The sequence below is a fragment of the Gigantopelta aegis genome, chromosome 12 (genome assembly GCF_016097555.1).
Source record: "Gigantopelta aegis isolate Gae_Host chromosome 12, Gae_host_genome, whole genome shotgun sequence".
Lineage (NCBI taxonomy): Eukaryota > Metazoa > Mollusca > Gastropoda > Neomphalida > Peltospiridae > Gigantopelta > Gigantopelta aegis.
Genome location: NC_054710.1, coordinates 26,593,979 through 26,611,980, shown reverse-complemented (window position 1 = coordinate 26,611,980; position 18,002 = coordinate 26,593,979). Strand labels below are relative to the sequence as shown.

Below are 18,002 nucleotides of genomic sequence, written 5' to 3'. Positions count from 1 at the left end.
CCTAGTTGTTTCAAAATGTGATATATTAAATTCCCATGTTCAGGTCGATACAGTGGCGGCCACCTTGGATTTAAATGATGTTGCAATGTCGTAAGTAGCTGGGGGTAGTTCACAATTAATTATTTGACACCTACAATACAGCTATAGAAAGAAAGATTTTTATTTTTTATTTAACGACGCACTCAACACATTTTATTTACGGTTATATGGCGTCAGACATATGGTTAAGGACCACACAGATTTTGAGAGGAAACCCGCTGTCGCCACTACATGGGCTACTCTTTCCGAGTAGCAGCAAGGGATCTTTTATTTGCGCTTCCCACAGGCAGGGTAGCACAAACCATGGCCTTTGTTGAACCAGTTATGGATCACTGGTCGGTGCAAGTGGTTTACACCTACCCATTGGCCTTGCGGAGCACTCACTCAGGGTTTGGAGTCGGTAACTGGATTAAAAATCCCATGCCTCGACTGGGATCCGAACCCAGTACCTACCAGCCTCTAGACCGATGGCCTAACCACGACGCCACCGAGGCCGGTCATACAGCGATAGATATCAGCAGTTTTATCATATGTGATAAAGTATCCGAGAATTTGTCTCTTCTGCGTTTTGGCAACCATCTTGAATATTAAAAAATGCTAAAGGGCGCCAAGTTTGTACCCATCGGATCCTCAGTCAGCACCTTACAAAGTTAAAGTTCGTTTTGTTTAACGACACCACTAGAGAACATTGATTAATTACTCATCGGTTAGTGGATGTCAAACATTTGGTAATTTTAGCTTGTAGCCATCAGAGGAAACCCGCTACATTTTCCCATTAGCAGCAAGGAATCTTTAATATGCACCGTCCCACAGACATGAAAGCACATACCACGGCTTTTGATATACCGTAGCAGTCGTGATGCACTGGCTGGAACGAAAGATAGCACCTTCCTAAGATGCAAAAACCACAGAGAACAATTGTGGCTACCGAACTGCAAGGTTTAGTGCCTCGGCAAACGGACTACTAGATCTATTTCAGTCGGAAGACCACTCGCCTGAAATACATGGATCGTAGGATCGAATCATGTCAGTGGACCATTTCTCTGATTTGTATGGAATGTGTTGTCCTTTTCTTTGGTAAAATGCATATAAAAGATTTTGTTTGCTGCTAATTGAAAAATGTAGCATCTTTCCTCCAAAGCCTTGGTCAAACCGAACTACGACGTCGTACGATGGAAAGAAAGAAAGGAATGTTTGATTTAACGACGCACACATTTTATTTAACGACGCACACATTTTATTTACGGTTATATGGCGTCAGACATATGGTTAAGGACCACACAGATTTTGAGAGGAAACCCGCTGTCGCCACTACATGGGCCACTCTTTTCGATTAGCAGCAAAGGATCTTTTATTTGCGCTTCCCACAGGCAGGATAGCACAAACCATGGCCTTTGTTGAACCAGTTATGGATCACTGGTCGGTGCAAGTGGTTTACACCTACCCATTGAGCCTTGCGGAGCACTCACTCAGGGTTTGGAGTCGGTATCTGGATTAAAAATCCCATGCCTCGACTGGGATCCGAACCCAGTACCTACCAGCCTGTAGACCGATGGCCTGCCACGACGCCACCGAGGCCGGTTCGTGCGATGGGGTGAGATCTATGATTGTTCCCGACACAGCTACGATAGTACAATCTTAGTTGTGTGGTCACATTGACAACGATGGGTTTGCGACGCATCTGAGACAATCGTAGGGGAAATGTACGACATCGTACGACTCTCGTCCCAGGTCGTACGACTTCACTACGATTGTCTGCCGAGAAGCTGACATCATCGTAGGAACACGATTAAAGTCGTGCAATGATCGTACGACCTCGTACGATGTCGTACGACGTTCGTATGATGTCTTACGACCATCGCACAATATCGTGGGAAGGTCATGCGACGTCTTTAATTAATATTTCCAGGTGCAAACATGTGAAAATGTCGTACGATTAACCGCGACGCCGTGTGACATCGTGTGACGTCGTACGATACCCTACAATCCCGGGAATCGCAGCCAGGTCTTTTTTTAACATAACCAAAAACCGCCAAGACGTCGTGCGAGGACCCCCGATGGCTGCGACGTCGTGCAACGTCCCACGATTACGCACGATTCACCCCCTATTGTCCGCGATCACCCGAAATTCACCCATCACAGGTGATCGTACGACGTCTTAAGGCTGGTGTGACCGTAGCTTTAAACTATATATCAGAATTACCAAATGTACCAAATAGCCTATTATCTCAATAAATCAGAGTGCTTTAGTGTTGTCGTTAAGTAACACACACACACACACACACACACACACACACACACACACACACACACACACAGACGAGAGAGAGAGAGAGAGAGAGAGAGAGAGAGAGAGAGAGAGAGAGAGAGAGAGAGAGAGAGAGAGAGAGAGAGAACGTATGCATATACTCTACGTTTAGGCTTGCTTTGTTCAAGCACGTCAAAGACAATGTCACACATATATATTTTATTAGCCGTCAACATCAGTGCATAGACATTGCAATCATTTGCTTAATATTATACATACAAGATACGTGTTGCATTAAAGGGCAGGAAAATGTTAGAGATACTGGACAATACTGTCTTTTCTATCCATAATTGTTATTAGCCCCCACCTCTGTCTCTGTTTTACTCTCTCCGTCTTTCTCTCTCTCTCTCTCTCTCTCTCTCTCTCTCTCTCTCTCTCTCTCTCTCTCTCTCTCTCTCTCTCTCTCTCTCTCTTTCTCTGCTTCCCTCCATTTTTCTCCTTTTCCGTTGGCACCAGGCACTCAGCTCTCATATGAATAAAGACAGAAACACGCATTTTCTGTCACAGACCCATCTGTTACCGAGAAGTAATCGTTTTCGTCTGAACGCGAACACGCACTTAACGACTAATAGGGTCATGGGATCACACGCTTTATGGAAGTCCCCGCTCGTTCCTCAGATCTCTTAAACAGCTTTCGGTTATCCTAATCAATTACCTCGTCAGCCTTACCTGTTGAGCTTTCTGTATATATCACCATGCATCATCGTTGTGGTAATCTGCGAGACGCGAAAGGCGAAAACGCGGACCGTCCTGGAATTAAAGGCACTTTGGCCTTCTTAAAACAATGGTATATCTGTCTAAAACTTATAAACTTCTCCCCCGTTTCAAGAAGCGATCTTTGCGCCAACCTTATTAATTTAAGATGATCTTAGTGTAACTACCGTATGCACTTAACCGGCCTCTGTGGTGTCGTGGTTAAGCCACCGAACATGGACTTCGGTTTGGGTTTTGTCGATGGAGGACATGTTTCACTTCCGCTCCCGTTTTGGAAAGTTTTGAAAAGTGTTTTTGATTTGATAAGGTGTTTGTTTTCGGATTTTTTTTTTTAAAACCAGTGGAGATGTGTATGAGTGGCGATATGGAGAAGGAAGAAGTGAAGAAAGTGATATATAAGAATGAGTGCACGGTCGTCGTTGATGTTGGTGACAATAGGAAGATGGCGGCTGGCGACTTGATTAAATTCCTTAGTGAACAGGTTGGTGATGTGATTCATGCGTGTGTGCCAAAGGGACCTGATAGGTATGAAGTGACTGTGGATGATGTTGTGCAGGCGAGGATCATTGCGGATAATGATTCCCTGGAACTGAATGGCATGAAAATGAAGGCGAGATTGTTACATTCGGACAGTGTTGTTGTTTCCTTTTTGCACTTGGCAGCATATATTTCGGACGAAGAGATAGAGGAGAAATTGAAATCGATGAACATTGAGTTAATAACACTGTTGAAGGTGTGGAGTTTGTTCGTGTTTTGCATGACAATCAAATAAAGGTGTGCTATAACTGTATGTCGGATAATCACGTGATTCGGGATTGCCCGAATATGACTTGTCATTTCTGCAAAGAGAAGGGACATATCGCCAGAAATTGTAAGAAAACATTTCTGTGTGAAAAATGTGGAAATAAAGAGGATGTGTGTGTATGCAGTGTGAATGAATACGGCAGTGAGCATGTGGATGGCAGTGACAGCGACAGTACTGATGATGATAGAATGCAAGAACCAACCCAGGCAAGCCATGAACAAGTCAAAGTAAGCAAGGGTAACCAAGCTGAGTGGAGAAATGATCACAAAGATGCAACACCGAGTTCGAGAAATGACAACCAGCACGCAAACTGTAATGTGGAGGAATCAGTGAAGGAAGTGAAAGCAGTCGACATTCGTAACAAGGACGCGGACACCATGACTGAAACTAACAACTTTCAATTACGAACGTTACGGCGTCGGTCACAGATGATCAAACGCCCAGCAAATGAATCGATTCGTCGTGTTGTGCTAACTAGAAAACAAAAGAGACAAGCTATCCGTGCAAAAGGTGTGGAAGAGAGTGAATGAAGGAAGGATGAGTGAGATAATGTGATTAAATTTATAAATAATAACATGTGCTTATTTTGTGAATTTCTTTGTATTACAATACACTCAATTGTCTTTTTTGTTTAGATTTTTACTTTAAATATTAATAGATTGAATGGGATTGATTAATTAAATATAGGTTTTGTAATTATTTAAACGTAAATAACCTTTAGTATTCCTTTTTCTGTACAAATATATTTTTGAATGATTATTTTATTTAAAATACATAAATACTTATGGGAGGGAATGTCAGTTTAAAACAGGTGTGTGTATACTTGATATAATAATATTAAATATTGTTTAATTATGTTTCAGGTTTAATGGCTGTCATACTAAAGGACAATTTGATTTTAAGATGTGCAAAAATCATTTATTATGTTATGCATATTCTTATAGTTTGGAATTACATATGTGTGTATGAATGTGTGTCAAGGGTGTGTGTGCGTGTGTGCGTGTGTGTGTGTGTGTTTTGTGTGTGTTTATTTTTAAATTGTGCTTTTATATTTATATTGTTTAACATGTATGTGTATTATATTAATATGTTGATGTTCTGAATAAAAAGATTAAAAAAAGAAAAGAAAAAGCCACCGAACATAAGGCTGGTAGATACAGGGTTCGCAGCCCGGTACCGGCTCCCACTCACAGCGAGGTTTAAACACAGACCCTAGTTCTTAAACACTACAGCATATTTTTCATTATCAGAGTCGTTTATGATCAATGAAATCAAACATTACTTATAGTTTCTTTAGAACCGAAGTGTTTCATCAGGGTGTTTTTAATACCAAAACACCGGCGTCGTGGTAGGCCATCGGTCTACAGGCTGGTAGGTACTGGGTTCGGATCCCAGTCGAGGCATGGGATTTGTAATCCAGATACCGACTCCAAACCCTGAGTGAGTGCTCCGCAAGGCTCCATGGGTAGGTGTAAACCACTTGCACCGACCAGTGATCCATAACTGTGGGAAGCGCAAATTAAAAAATCCCTTGCTGCTAATCGGAAGAGTAGCCCATGTAGTGGCGACAGCGGGTTTCCTCTCAAAATCTGTGTGGTCCATAACCATATGTCTGACGCCATATAACCGTAAATAAAATGTGTTGAGTGCGTCGTTAAATAAAACATTTCTTTCTTAATACCAAAACAATTAATTTTTCATGTTTAAAAACGCGCGTCTGAGAAGTAGCGGTTATTGATTCTAATCTATTTTTAATGATATTTCCCGGTTTCAACGTCACAGACTCTTCTTTCACTCTATTGTAGCTTTATCCCAATGAGTTACAGGTTTGTAAATTAACTAAACTTAGTGTCCATTTTCTACGGGTTAAAACTAGATTTGAGCCTTTAACGACTCATTGGGTAGGTGTAAGACCACTATACTCTTCTCTCTCACTAACCACGAGCCACTAACCAACTGTCGTCATGTCATGTCATAGGGTTTTACGTGCACATTCAGAACAAGCTGTTGTAGCGCACGTCTGTCGTGGGCACAAGAGCCGGCTTTGGCCGGCTCCTCCGTCCATGACAGGAAAGGGGGGGGGGGGGGGGGGGGGGGGAGAGGAGGAGACCGCCTGCACTGGCAGGTGCAAGGGAGCACCAGCAGCCCGATCAAATCGGTAGCAGGCGGGTAAATGCCAAAGAGAAAAGGGTGCGCAATTTTGATTGAGGGAATTTGGCGCAATTTTGAACGGTCGGTCGAAAGGTAAATGGCCGAGCTAATATAGGTTTTGATATTAGTGAATCGAGAGTAGCTCGTTCATTTTAGACCTTTACGATGCTGTGGTGTCTCCTAGGTTGCCCATAGGGCCCTTATAAAGGGCCTGACCGCTTCCGCAACTGTCGTGGACAGACAGCCCAGATATAGTGGAGGTGTGTGCCCAGGACATCGTGCTTGAACCTTAATTATATATAAGGTGATCTTGGGCCGTATTTAGCTCAGTCGGTTGAGTGCTCGCTTGAGGTGCTTACGTCGCAGGATCGAACCACCTCAGTGATTCCATTCAACTGATGGGATTTTTTTTTCTCGTTCAAACAGCGCACCATAACTGGTCAACTGCCGTGGTATGTGCGTTCCTGTCTGTGGGAAAGGGCATAAAAAAGATCCCATGCTGCATTAAGAACAAATGTAGCGGGTCTCATTTTATTACTACGTGTCAGAATGTTTGACACCCAATATTACACCAGGGTTCGTCTCCATAACCGTTACTTGTCAGAGGAACGTGTTTCTAAAAATAGAAAACTTAAATGTGTGGTATTAAAGGTTCCATTAGACCAAATCAATTCCTATTGCCGATAATGTTAACGTTTACTAATAAAATTGATATAAGCAGCGTTTCAACACACCCAGGAAGTACAGCAATAGAATGTGTGGCACCTCACATCTAATCTAGCTGCAAGAAAATGGGGGGTCACGTATCATTTAAGAGATTTAATTTATGTTTTTAATAGCAACCGTCATTTTTGCTGAAAATTGCAGTTCCATTTTTGGGGGTACCCCGCATTAGTTTCAACCTCTGGTATATACTGCATAACAAATGTATAACAAATAAAAGTGTATTTATTTATTGTCAATGGACAATAGTATTTGCACAAATAATCAATGTCACATATTACTACCAATCACACCCACAGCTGCTTTTACTCCTTAATATTTGCACGTCGAACTTTGACACGGTACTCTCTTCTTTGGTACTATGCAACCTAGAAGCACTAGACGGACCAGAAACACGGAAATTGATAATCTAAACATTAAATTGTAAGTTAAAAAAAAAAAAAAAAAAAAAAAAAAAAAAAAAAATGTGTTTTGTTTAACACCACCAGAGCACATTGATTAATTAATCATCGGCTATTGGATGTCAAACGTTTGGCAATTCAGACATATAGTCTTAGAGAGGAAACCCGCTACATTTTTCCATTAGTAGCAAGGGATCTTTAATATGCACTATCCCATAGACAGGATATAACATACCATGGCCTTTGATATGCCAGTCGTAGTGCACTGGCTGGAGCGAAAAATAGTCCAATGGGTCCACCGACGGGGATCGATCCCAGACCGACCGACTGGGCTACGTTGGTTAACTCGTCCCAGCCGTTGGTCAACTCGCCCCTAAACCAACTCGCCCCCTGCCAAATCGCCCCAGCTGTTGGTCAACTCGATCCAAAACCAACTCGCCCCAGCCGTTGGTCAACTCGCCCCACACTGTTTAATCAACTCGTATCGTTACCGTTTTATTAATTAAATATAACAATAGTTAAAGCAATAACGTACATTAAATATAGTTGAATATGGACACCAGTCAGAATCCAAAAGCCTTGACTGATCATTCCTTTAAAGAAATAAGGAACAAACTCACAAACGTCGTTAAAATAGGCTTGACAGTTCATTGTAATTGATTGATTATTGGATCTTTCCGGTAGAAAACCATTTTAATAAATGGTCGTAATAGCGGAGCTTCACTGTAATATTATTAAATTAAATGACACGAAATTCCATTTTTAATTTCGTCACAATTATTTACGGACAGAAAATCTTAGGGCGGGCGAGTTGTCCAAACATTGTGGCGAGTTGACCAAACACTGGGGTGAGTTTGTAGGTGGCGAGTTGGTTTTGGGTCGAGTTGACCTGCATTCTTCTAGACTGGATGCTTGCGCCTACAAAACGCATGCGGCTAGCCGCAATGCAATAATCATACATGGTGTGTATGACCCCAAAACGCAAGCCGCAGATGAATCGGTCGCATCAAGCTATGTTTCCATTAATGCGGTTGCGGTGCGGGTGCGGGTGCGGTCCGGCTACGGGCGCGTCAAATATAGCACGACATTGTTTTTATAGTAAGTGTTTCCATTAAAGGGACATTCACGAGTTTGCTACATTGTAAGATGTTTCTGAAAAACAAAATATTTCTACGATTAAACTTACATATTAAATAAATTTTCTTGGTTAGAATATCAGTGTCTGTATATTCAGTGTGTTTCTGGCCGTCTTAATATTTGTAAGAAGCCCAAACTGGATTTTGTCTTCAAATAATCTCGTACGTACGACAAAAATATATTTTAGGAAATAAAATGAAATTTAACCTAATACAAATATTAGAACGATCAGAAACACGTTTAATATACAGCCACTAATATTTTATGCAGAAAAATATATTTGATATCTAATTAAAATCGTTAAAAAGTCTCTGTTGGTCGATAACATCTTAGAAATTGCAGCAAACTCAGGAATGCCCCTTTAATGCGATTTCCGTTCGGCGCCCGCGCGGGAACACATGCGATTTTTTCCGATCGGACCATGGAGCGATTCCAGCTAGCCCGCATAAGAATCGCACAGAGGATTCCCCTGGATCGTAGAGCTTCCCCAACAATTCTAACTATGTCTCGTGTACTTCCAGTGACACTTGATGTTGAAAAAACGTATTGGAACTTGTACTAGACCAGATTTAAAGTGTGTGTATGACTGTACAGATCCCCATCATCGAGATTTTCAATATATATATATTGATTGAAACATAAAATTGATTTTTGAAAGAACAAATGGATTAGGCACATGTTATACAACTTACTATGCCTTCTCCATAATACATACATGCTACGACAGTAATGTATTTTTGCAATTTAAATATGAACAGAAATAAATATTATTGAAAGAGAGAAAGAAAGAAAAAATAAAGGAAACAGAGAAAAAATGCAATAAAGTTATCTGTGTTCGATAATTAGACATCAGGTTTGCTAAAAGAAAACACAAAACAGAAATAAGGCATCGCACTGATTACGTAATGAATATATATATATATATACATGTATGTACAGATGTATATGTATGTATATATACAGTGGACTCTGTCTAAACCGGACTCACTTCGTACCGTCGAAATAGTCCGGTTTACATAGAGGACCGGTTTAGACAGAGTTCAACCAGAGTTATGGTTCTTGAATGATCGACAATGACATTTGATCCCATGTTTTGACTGTAGATTTGAATCAATTTCTTGTATTAATTTGATTTCAGTTTCTAACGAAAGTACGATACGTTGCCGTTTTTGGGGTCGCTCCGCCATTATAAATGAAATAAGATAACACAAAATATACGTATGTGTGTATGTATGCCCACAAATGACTGTCAGGTCAGATGTCGGGAATTAACGTGCTTATATCAATTTAATGTTCAAGCACGCTCGTTGCGAGCACGATTTCTGACTAGTGTCAGAAACTGTGCTCACAACGAGAGGGGTGGGGAGAGTGTTAGTAAAAAAAAAAAAAAAAAAAAAAAAATTAAAAACGTTTATACAAATGATTAGATAAAAATACTAATTAATGATTAAATAAACTTTATTTACAAGGAAGTTAAAAAGTGTTTATACAAAGGGTTACGGGCAACGGGCAACTGTATTTACGTGCCCCTATCCACAGAGGTTCAGGCACGCCCACTACGGATTTAGCCTCTGACTTCGCCAGTGACTAACTCCGGAGCAGGGGGGGGGGGGGGGGGGGGTAAGTTTGAGGTGGGCGGAATTTGGAAAAAAGCCATTTAGTAAGCGCGGACCAAATAGCAGACACTTCGCAAACTTGAAGTAACACCGAGTGGGAGCCGTGTTCTGATTGGCTGAATTTCGATTCCTCGGTGAAGCCTGTTTATTACCTAAGTCTACAAAGAGTAACTGCATACCAAAACATGTCTGGAGCAATTGAACGGGCGCCAAAATAAAATGCGTTAGACTACTTATAAAAAAATAAACATAAAAATTTTGAACTGCTTACAAAACATTTAAAGTCTAACTAGCCCAATAAAAGAGGTTACTCACGGAGGCAAAGGAGGTTGGTAGAGGGGATGTCGTCAAGGAGAGCTGATGAAGAGGGACGAATCCAGATGGTGGAGGGCTTGCCGGTATGTGGACTTGGCGATGTTCTCGGTGATTGGACGGTAATCTTCCCCGGCAACGGTCTTGATGACGCGGTGGATGGTCGGGTTGTCCATTTCATCGAGAAGCATCCCTTGGTGGAAAAGTCCCCCCCGGCGGACAGTAAGGCAGATCCCTCTCCCATCTTTCATAGTAATCCTCCGCACCGAAAACTCTCCTTCCGTTAGCGGCAGAGGTTCGTAGGTCTCCGGACCAGGTTCACAAAGGAGCCGACGGACATCCCCGATGTTGGTCCTGACCAGCCTTGAGTAGCGCGGTGGTAGCTTGCCAGACTGTAATGTCCAAGGCTGGCCGATGGTCGGATCATCTATCGGCGGTGAAGTTGGTGTAGGCGGTTGAGTCGGCGGACTTGGCTTGTCTGGTTGGTCGCCTGGGGACACAACCGCCTTTCGTTTTCCAACGGCCACAGGACGGGCCTGGGTTTCTACAGCGCCACTCTTCCTGGGTGGGGGTGGCATCGCTGGAAACCCGGAGGCTGAAGGCGTCGGAGATGTGGGGGGCGATTCCATCAGGGCCCGGTTAAGGTCCGTGTCCGGCTTCGCCACTGGCAAGTCAACATCTGGATCCAGCAGGGCTGGAACAGCTGGTCTCGCTGGTGTAGACTGGGGCTTGGGGCGTACAACGGAAGAAGTCGCAGCCGGTAGTTGAGCTACCGGTTTTGACCTCCCCCGGTCCGCCCCTGGCGCGTCCGTCTTCCTCCTCCTTCTCCTCCTAGGTGGCTTCCTCGCTGGTTCACCGTACACCAAGGTCACGGTTGCCCGTGGCCCGGTGTACGTGACGCGGTACTCCAATAACACTCCGTAAGAAGCAATGAGTCCCCCCAGGTGGGGGGGGGGGGGGGGGTAGCTCGAGAGAGCAGGCGCACACGTCCTGCTTCATCTTAGCTCAAATCGGAAAAAAAAGCAAGAATCGACTGCAAGAATCGACTGAGGGTTAAAAATATACGAGCGATTCGCACCTATTTATACATGCGTTAGGTTGACAGGTATCAACACACACATTAATATTAATCCGATTGATCTAACGACCTACCGCAATAAGAGTAAACTTCACACGTGTGTGATTACATTTTATATTTGGCGTCCTGATTACTTGGCAATTGACGATCATTGTTCAACTAATTATTATTCAACTGATTTTTGATCCGGAGTCCGGAGTAGACAGAGTACGGATTAGGCAGAGATTTATACCTAAGAGATAAACGGTAGCTGAACGGGACTTTAGAAATGGACCGGTTTACGCAGAGATCCGGATTTATGTATTTATTTATTTATATACTTATGTACATGAACAAATATTTCTTTATTGTTTTATTCACTTAGAGCACTTTACTATTTAAAACCGGTTGTAGATCTAGTGGCTGAAATCTTTGCAATGAATTCTACTGAGTGCGTCTTTGTCTTTCATATAAGGCCAACTCAATATAAGTCTGCTTTTAAATAACTACGCCCGTGTTTTAACTTGGTATGCAATACGTTTTCTCTTCTATCACCAAATGAATAATATGATGCAACGCATGGGACATCGGGTTTTATTTCTTTTTTAAATGAAATTATGTTTTGACACTTTCGAATTTCAGCTCATATGTTATTCCAAAGTTTTATTGTCGAATGGATAAAAAAAAAAGAAGGAAGGAAATGTTTTATTTAACGACGCACTCAACACATTTTATTTAAGGTTATATGGCGTCAGACATATGATTAAGGACCACACAGATATTGAGAGAGGAAACCCGCTGTCGCCACTTCATGGGATACTCTTTTCGATTAGAAGCAAGGGATCTTTTATTTGCACCATCCCTCAAACAGGATAGTACATACCACGGCCTTTGATATACCAGTCGTGGTGCACTGGCTGGAACGAGAAATAGCCCAATGGGCCCACCTACGGGGATCGATCCCAGACCGACCGCGCATCGAGCGAGCGCTTTACCACTGGGCTACGTTCCGCCCCCTGTCGAATGAATAAATGACGATTGAAGTAAATTAGTTCTAGAAAGGTGTAAAGAAATATCATTTCGATTTCTTAGCATGTAAGGGACTCTTTGTTCAACTCTTTGTAGGATATTGTGTATCATATAAGCAGGAGCCATGCCTTTTATTATTTTAAACATTGTACACAGCGTTTTGAATTTACGCCTGAAAGTAAGTGTTGCTAATCCAGTTTTGTAGTACAAATACTTTATGGATGCAAATTTTGGCAAACCCGTGATTAATCTAGCGGCTTCTAATTGTACTGTTTCAATAATGTCTTCCTCGACTAAAGAACACCCATCCCATACTTCCGATGCATATTCTAATACCGGGCGGATAAACGTTACATATATTTTCAATAACGTTTGTCGATCTAATAAATATTTGTATTTCCTAAGTACAGAAATATTTGCCGAAGTCGATTACAAATATTAATGAAATATGAACATATGAAAATGCATAGACCTATGTGGTTCTGGTATACTCCTTGTTTGTTCTCATTTTTAACAACGGCGCTTCCTTTTGTTTGTTTGTTTGTTGTTTTGTTGTTTTGTTTTTAAAAATCTTTTTCTGTATCAAATTGTACGTTGCGACTATCATAATAAGCTCTTTTTAAATAATAAGTAACGTTGCAATGTTTGCATCTTGAATGCCATTACTGGAGTAATCGCAGTCAGTAGCCGCATTAATGGAAACACAACGAACGCAGGCACCCGCAACGTAATCGGAAGCACCCGGAACGCAGCCGCATTAAAGGCATACTGTCACGGATTTAAGGACCTTATTTCTCTAAAAATGGATAATAACTATAAATTACATTAATTGTTGGAAATCAAATCTAGCTATTGCATCACCTTAACTGAACCATGATCGAGTGAAATCCATGCCAACCCTCTCGACAATTTTAGTTTTTGAATTATGGACCATTGCCATAATTCAATTATTTTTTACAAAATGGCATTAATAAATGGAGTATGGTGGTTATGAAGATGGTTGAATAGAGTACATTTAGGGACAAATCAAATGATTTTTGTTCAGGTAATACTTTGTTAGACCATTAAATAGGTCAGTGGTTTGTGACAATATGCCTTTAATGGAAACATAGCTTCAATCAGATTGCATGCACGCACCCGCTGCACCCAGTCTACATGCACCTTAATTGTTGAACGGTCCCCATTTTTTTGTTCAAGCTTGGGGTCACGCATTTCCTCTGCATCAGACACAAACAGCAATAAAGTGAGAATATTCGCATGAAAGGCGCTGGACTCGAATAGCAAGCTGACGTATGTGCTGTCATCTCCTTGCACTATCCGTCATTTGGCCAATAAACATTTTATTTGGATCACATTTATTGCCCGTGTCACTCACAATTACGGAAGGACGACTGTATTCAGGACGTGTGATATTGGTGAACATTACCCTCTTTTTTTTTCATCCATGTTTATAGCTATATAACATTGTTCTGGCAAACGTTTGACGTAGTTATCTGCTTGAAGATATTTCACTACTATAGTTTTTTTCAAAGAGCCGAGCATGCTATGTTAAAGGGACATACCCTAGTTTTTAAACACTAAGGCATATATTTCACTGTTAGAGCCGTTTATGATAACTGAAATCAAATATTACTTACAGTTTATTGTTTCTGGTCATCCTGGTGTTTCTAATACCACAAAATACATTTTTTATGTTTTTTTAAAAATGCACGTGCATCTGAGAAGTAAAGGTTATGGAGTCGCGTTTTATCCTATTTTTAAGGGTATTTCAACGTCACAGCAATCTAATTAAAATTAGCTTCACTATTACATGTGGATCTAACAGCAGCCAGTTGTAGCTCATGTCCACCAATCAAAACCTTACTTGCAGAATCATGCCAGTGATTTAAAAATAATTTGAAAAAATTCCGAATTATCCTGAGGGTATACATGTTTCGTGTGAATTACGAATGCCTTAAAACATGTTTTATTTCATAAAATAAATAATTTTTAATGTAAAACTGAAGACTGATTTAGTTGGGGTTTTTTAATAAATAACTAAATAATTTTTAATGTAAAATTGAAGACTGATAACCCATCCCGTACGTATTGGTATGGTTCGCTGTACTGCGGCCACTAAAATAGACTCGCCTGATATTTTTAGAATTTGTATGCTCCCAAATAACGTTATAAAAGGCGAAGTGTGATTGGTCAATACCTAAATTATTATTTACAGACGAAATGTTACCTGGACATTGGACACTACGCAGTGTTGTTAGCAATCTGATTAAAATTAGTTCTACTGGTCTAAATAAGGCATTCGTAATTCACATGAAACATATCGTATACCCTCAGGATAATTCGGAATATTTTCGAATTATTTTCAAATCACTGGCATGATTCTGCAAGTAAGGTTTTGATTGGTGGACATGAGCTCCAGCTGGCTGCTGTTAGATCCACATGTAATAGTGGAGCTAATTTTAATTAGATTGACGTCACAGACACTCCATTGTATCCAAATTTGTTACAGGTTTGTAAATTAACCAAACTTAGTGTCCATTCTAACGGGTTGAAACTAGATTCTAGGCGAAAAAATATGTCTTAATGTTTAAAATCTAGCGTCTGTCTCTTTAATTAATGTTGCAATTGAAGTCACACACCCTAATTTCAACCCGTGAACATGGACACTAAGTTTGTTTAATCTACAAACCTGTAACACAACTGGATATAGTTATAATATCGAGTGAAATGAGTCTATGATGTTGAAAAGATAGTCTTGAACAGTAGCCAAGGACTCGTCTTCGTGACCCTTACTTCTCAGAGATACGTACACTATGAAAACGGGCATTTCGTGGATGACCAGAAAGATTTCGGATGAACGGAGATGGATAATCAAAACAATGAAGTGAAAGTCTAAAATTTCAATTATTAAAAACGGCTGTAATAATGAAAAAAATATATGCTGCAGGGTTTAAAAGCAAGGGTCTGTTACTTTAACGGCGTATCACCACTATGGTTGTCATATAGCCGAGTCATGCTACATTAGTTCATGTTGCAATCAAACTGGAAACATAAAATTAACCTTTCTACCTTGGACGTCATTCTACTAATATAAATAACAAAGAAAAAAGAAGAAGAAAGAAATGTTTTATTTAACGACGCACTCAACACATTTTATTGACGGTTATATGGCGTCAGACATATGGTTAAGGATCACACATATTTTGAGAGGAAACCCGCTGTCGCCACTACATGGGCTACTCTTTCCGATTAGCAGCAAGGGATCTTTTATTTGCGCTTCCCACAGGCAGGATAGCAAAAACCATGGCCTTTGTTGAACCAGTTATGGATCACTGGTCGGTGCAAGTGGCTTACACCTACCTATTGTGCCTTGCGGAGCACTCACTCAGGGTTTTGAGTCGGTATCTGGATTAAAAATCCCATGCCTCGACTGGGATCCGAACCTAGTACCTACCAGCCTATAGACCGATGGCCTAACCACGACGCCACCGAGGCCGGTTATAAATAACAAGTTTGCCACCTGGAAGTTGAAGTAATACCACTCTTTACTTGATGCGGTCCGAAAAGGGAAGGAACTCTCATTAAACCTTAGAAGACAAGCAAAACACTACATGATATGACATTCAGTTTAGATACAGGAACCAACAAGGGATCTCTCATATGCGCTTTCCCACAGACACATGTAGAAAAGCATATACCACGACCTTTGTCCAGTTGTGGTGCACTGATTGGAACGAAAGAAAAAACCCAATCCGCTGAATGGATCCACCGAGGTGGTTCGATCCTGCGACACAAGCACCTCAAGCGAGCACTCAGCCGACTGAGCTAAATCCTGTTATTAAGGGTGTACTATCAATCATTCGTGGTCTGGCTCAGAACCTTTCAACCATCCGTTTACAAGATTCCCCGCTGTATCTGTGGTGATGACATCATACGTAGCGACACCCTGTTTCACGCACACTCTCTTTCTCTTTCAGTTTTTCTTTCTTTCTTTCTTTTTTCTTTCTTTCTTTCTTTTTTCTTACTTTCTTTCTTCCCTTCTTTTTTTTGAGATTCTTTACGTAAAAGATCCCTTGCTGCTAATCGAAAAGAGTAGCCCATTGAGTGGCGGCAGCGGGTTCCCTCTCTCATCTGTGTAGTCCTTAACCATATAGTCCATGGGCCAGATACCGAACCCCCCCCCCCCCCCCCCCCCCCCCCCCCCCCCCCCCCCCCCCCCCAGGGATTTTTGGAGACAAGTATTTTTAGATACCTCATTATATACGAATTTAATATCTGCTTTTCTGCAGCAAAAATGTTGGTGGATTCAAAGAATATCGCCATTTGAATGGGGTTACCGTTGCACAATATGTGTTCCAAAAACACTATATTAAAAAATTAAATATAGTGATAAAGTTGTCATCCATATACATTTTTAACAGATATAAGGCCACAATGAATGATATTCATCCTATACTAGATGTTAATAGTAACACCAAATAACAATGCAATATGTGGTATGAATAATGTTATACTCATCGGCAAAAGTTAAGCAATGCCTGAAATGCATTATGTTTTAAATTTACACATATTTTGGGCTGCTTGAACCTTTTACTATTAAAAATTGCACTGTATTTAATATATTGAGGCAGCATTATTCAAATATGGTTCAGTATATCTGCCTATACTATACTAATTAATTAAGGTCCAATAGATATTTTAGCATTTTCTTTTAAATATGGTGGAAAATACAACTTCTTCCGTTGAAAGTTGTCAGCATTGTGGCATGTTCTTAAACTTAATGACTTAAATAACAATTCTGAGGGAACACAATGACAAAAAAACGTTCTAAACAAATATGTAACAAATACTTGCCTAATGCTCATTTCAATATTTTTCATAAGTACATGCATGTCAAATACCCAGTTGTTTTTGCGTGTATAACCAGTAAAAGTTTACTGAAACAATGTATAGAAGCCATATATATGACCAAAACATGCTAAAATAATATGACAGTAATAAAGAATTATATTATAATATAAGAAAGTTTACTAGCCCTTAATGAATTTTGTTGAGTATACATGTATGTGCATCAATATTATGAATATGTCCCTCTTTACCAAACACCAGTGTTAAAAATTTAAAGCATCAGTTTTGTGTAACTACCATAATTTCTTTTGCATTACATGTACAAGTCATCTATCTCACAGAAGTTCATCTTATGCTAATCTGTGTTTGTAATATTTTTAGATTTGCCTTTATATTTACATTGTGCTTAACGTATGCTCAGGTGTATATAATTAGTTTCTACATCAAATATTGTCTAGGAAAGTTTTGACTTCCTTTCATATTCCTTTGCATTTTCATACAATTAAAATATGTCTGTCATGTTCACAATTTCTGGTATTTTCCTTCTCTAGACTGCTCTGGTCCCCCCACCAGAATGTCCATCAGCGCTCATAGCATAATATCACTATTTCATCTCTAGTGTTCCTTCTAAAATTTCACAACCATATGACGATTTGGTTGGGGAATAGCCTGGACTGCCTGGCATGACTGCTACCAAATGACAACTTGGCAATTTGTTCTCTTTATGTGCATTCTCAGAGCATTCTCAGTGGATACATCCATGTAGAGTGGGGAAGGCTGATTTATACTCTACAGTAGTTCAATACTATCATCCTTGGTTTGGCAACATACATTTCCAGATATTTCTCAGGTCATGATGTTT

The 18,002-nt window shown here is 40.5% G+C and overlaps 1 protein-coding gene across 1 annotated transcript; it reads right to left on the bottom strand.

The window, feature by feature from the left end:
• Positions 1–10,241: 10,241 nt before the first annotated feature.
• LOC121385925 (translation initiation factor IF-2-like) lies at positions 10,242–15,119 on the bottom strand. The gene is made up of 2 exons (XM_041516717.1): positions 15,086–15,119; positions 10,242–11,053 (listed from the first exon to the last, which is right to left on the bottom strand). The coding sequence occupies exons 1-2, from the start codon at positions 15,117–15,119 to the stop codon at positions 10,242–10,244; spliced, it is 846 nt and encodes a 281-aa protein (XP_041372651.1).
• Positions 15,120–18,002: the final 2,883 nt, after the last annotated feature.

Excerpts from the sequence above, each read along its gene's own strand:
- LOC121385925 (XM_041516717.1), bottom strand. The coding sequence starts at position 15,119 with ATGCCCGTTTTCATAGTGTACGTATCTCTGAGAA. Across the intron at positions 11,054-15,085 it reads AGTGTACGTATCTCTGAGAA|CGAGGAAGCCACCTAGGAGG; the intron begins GTAAGGGTCACG and ends ACGGTGAACCAG.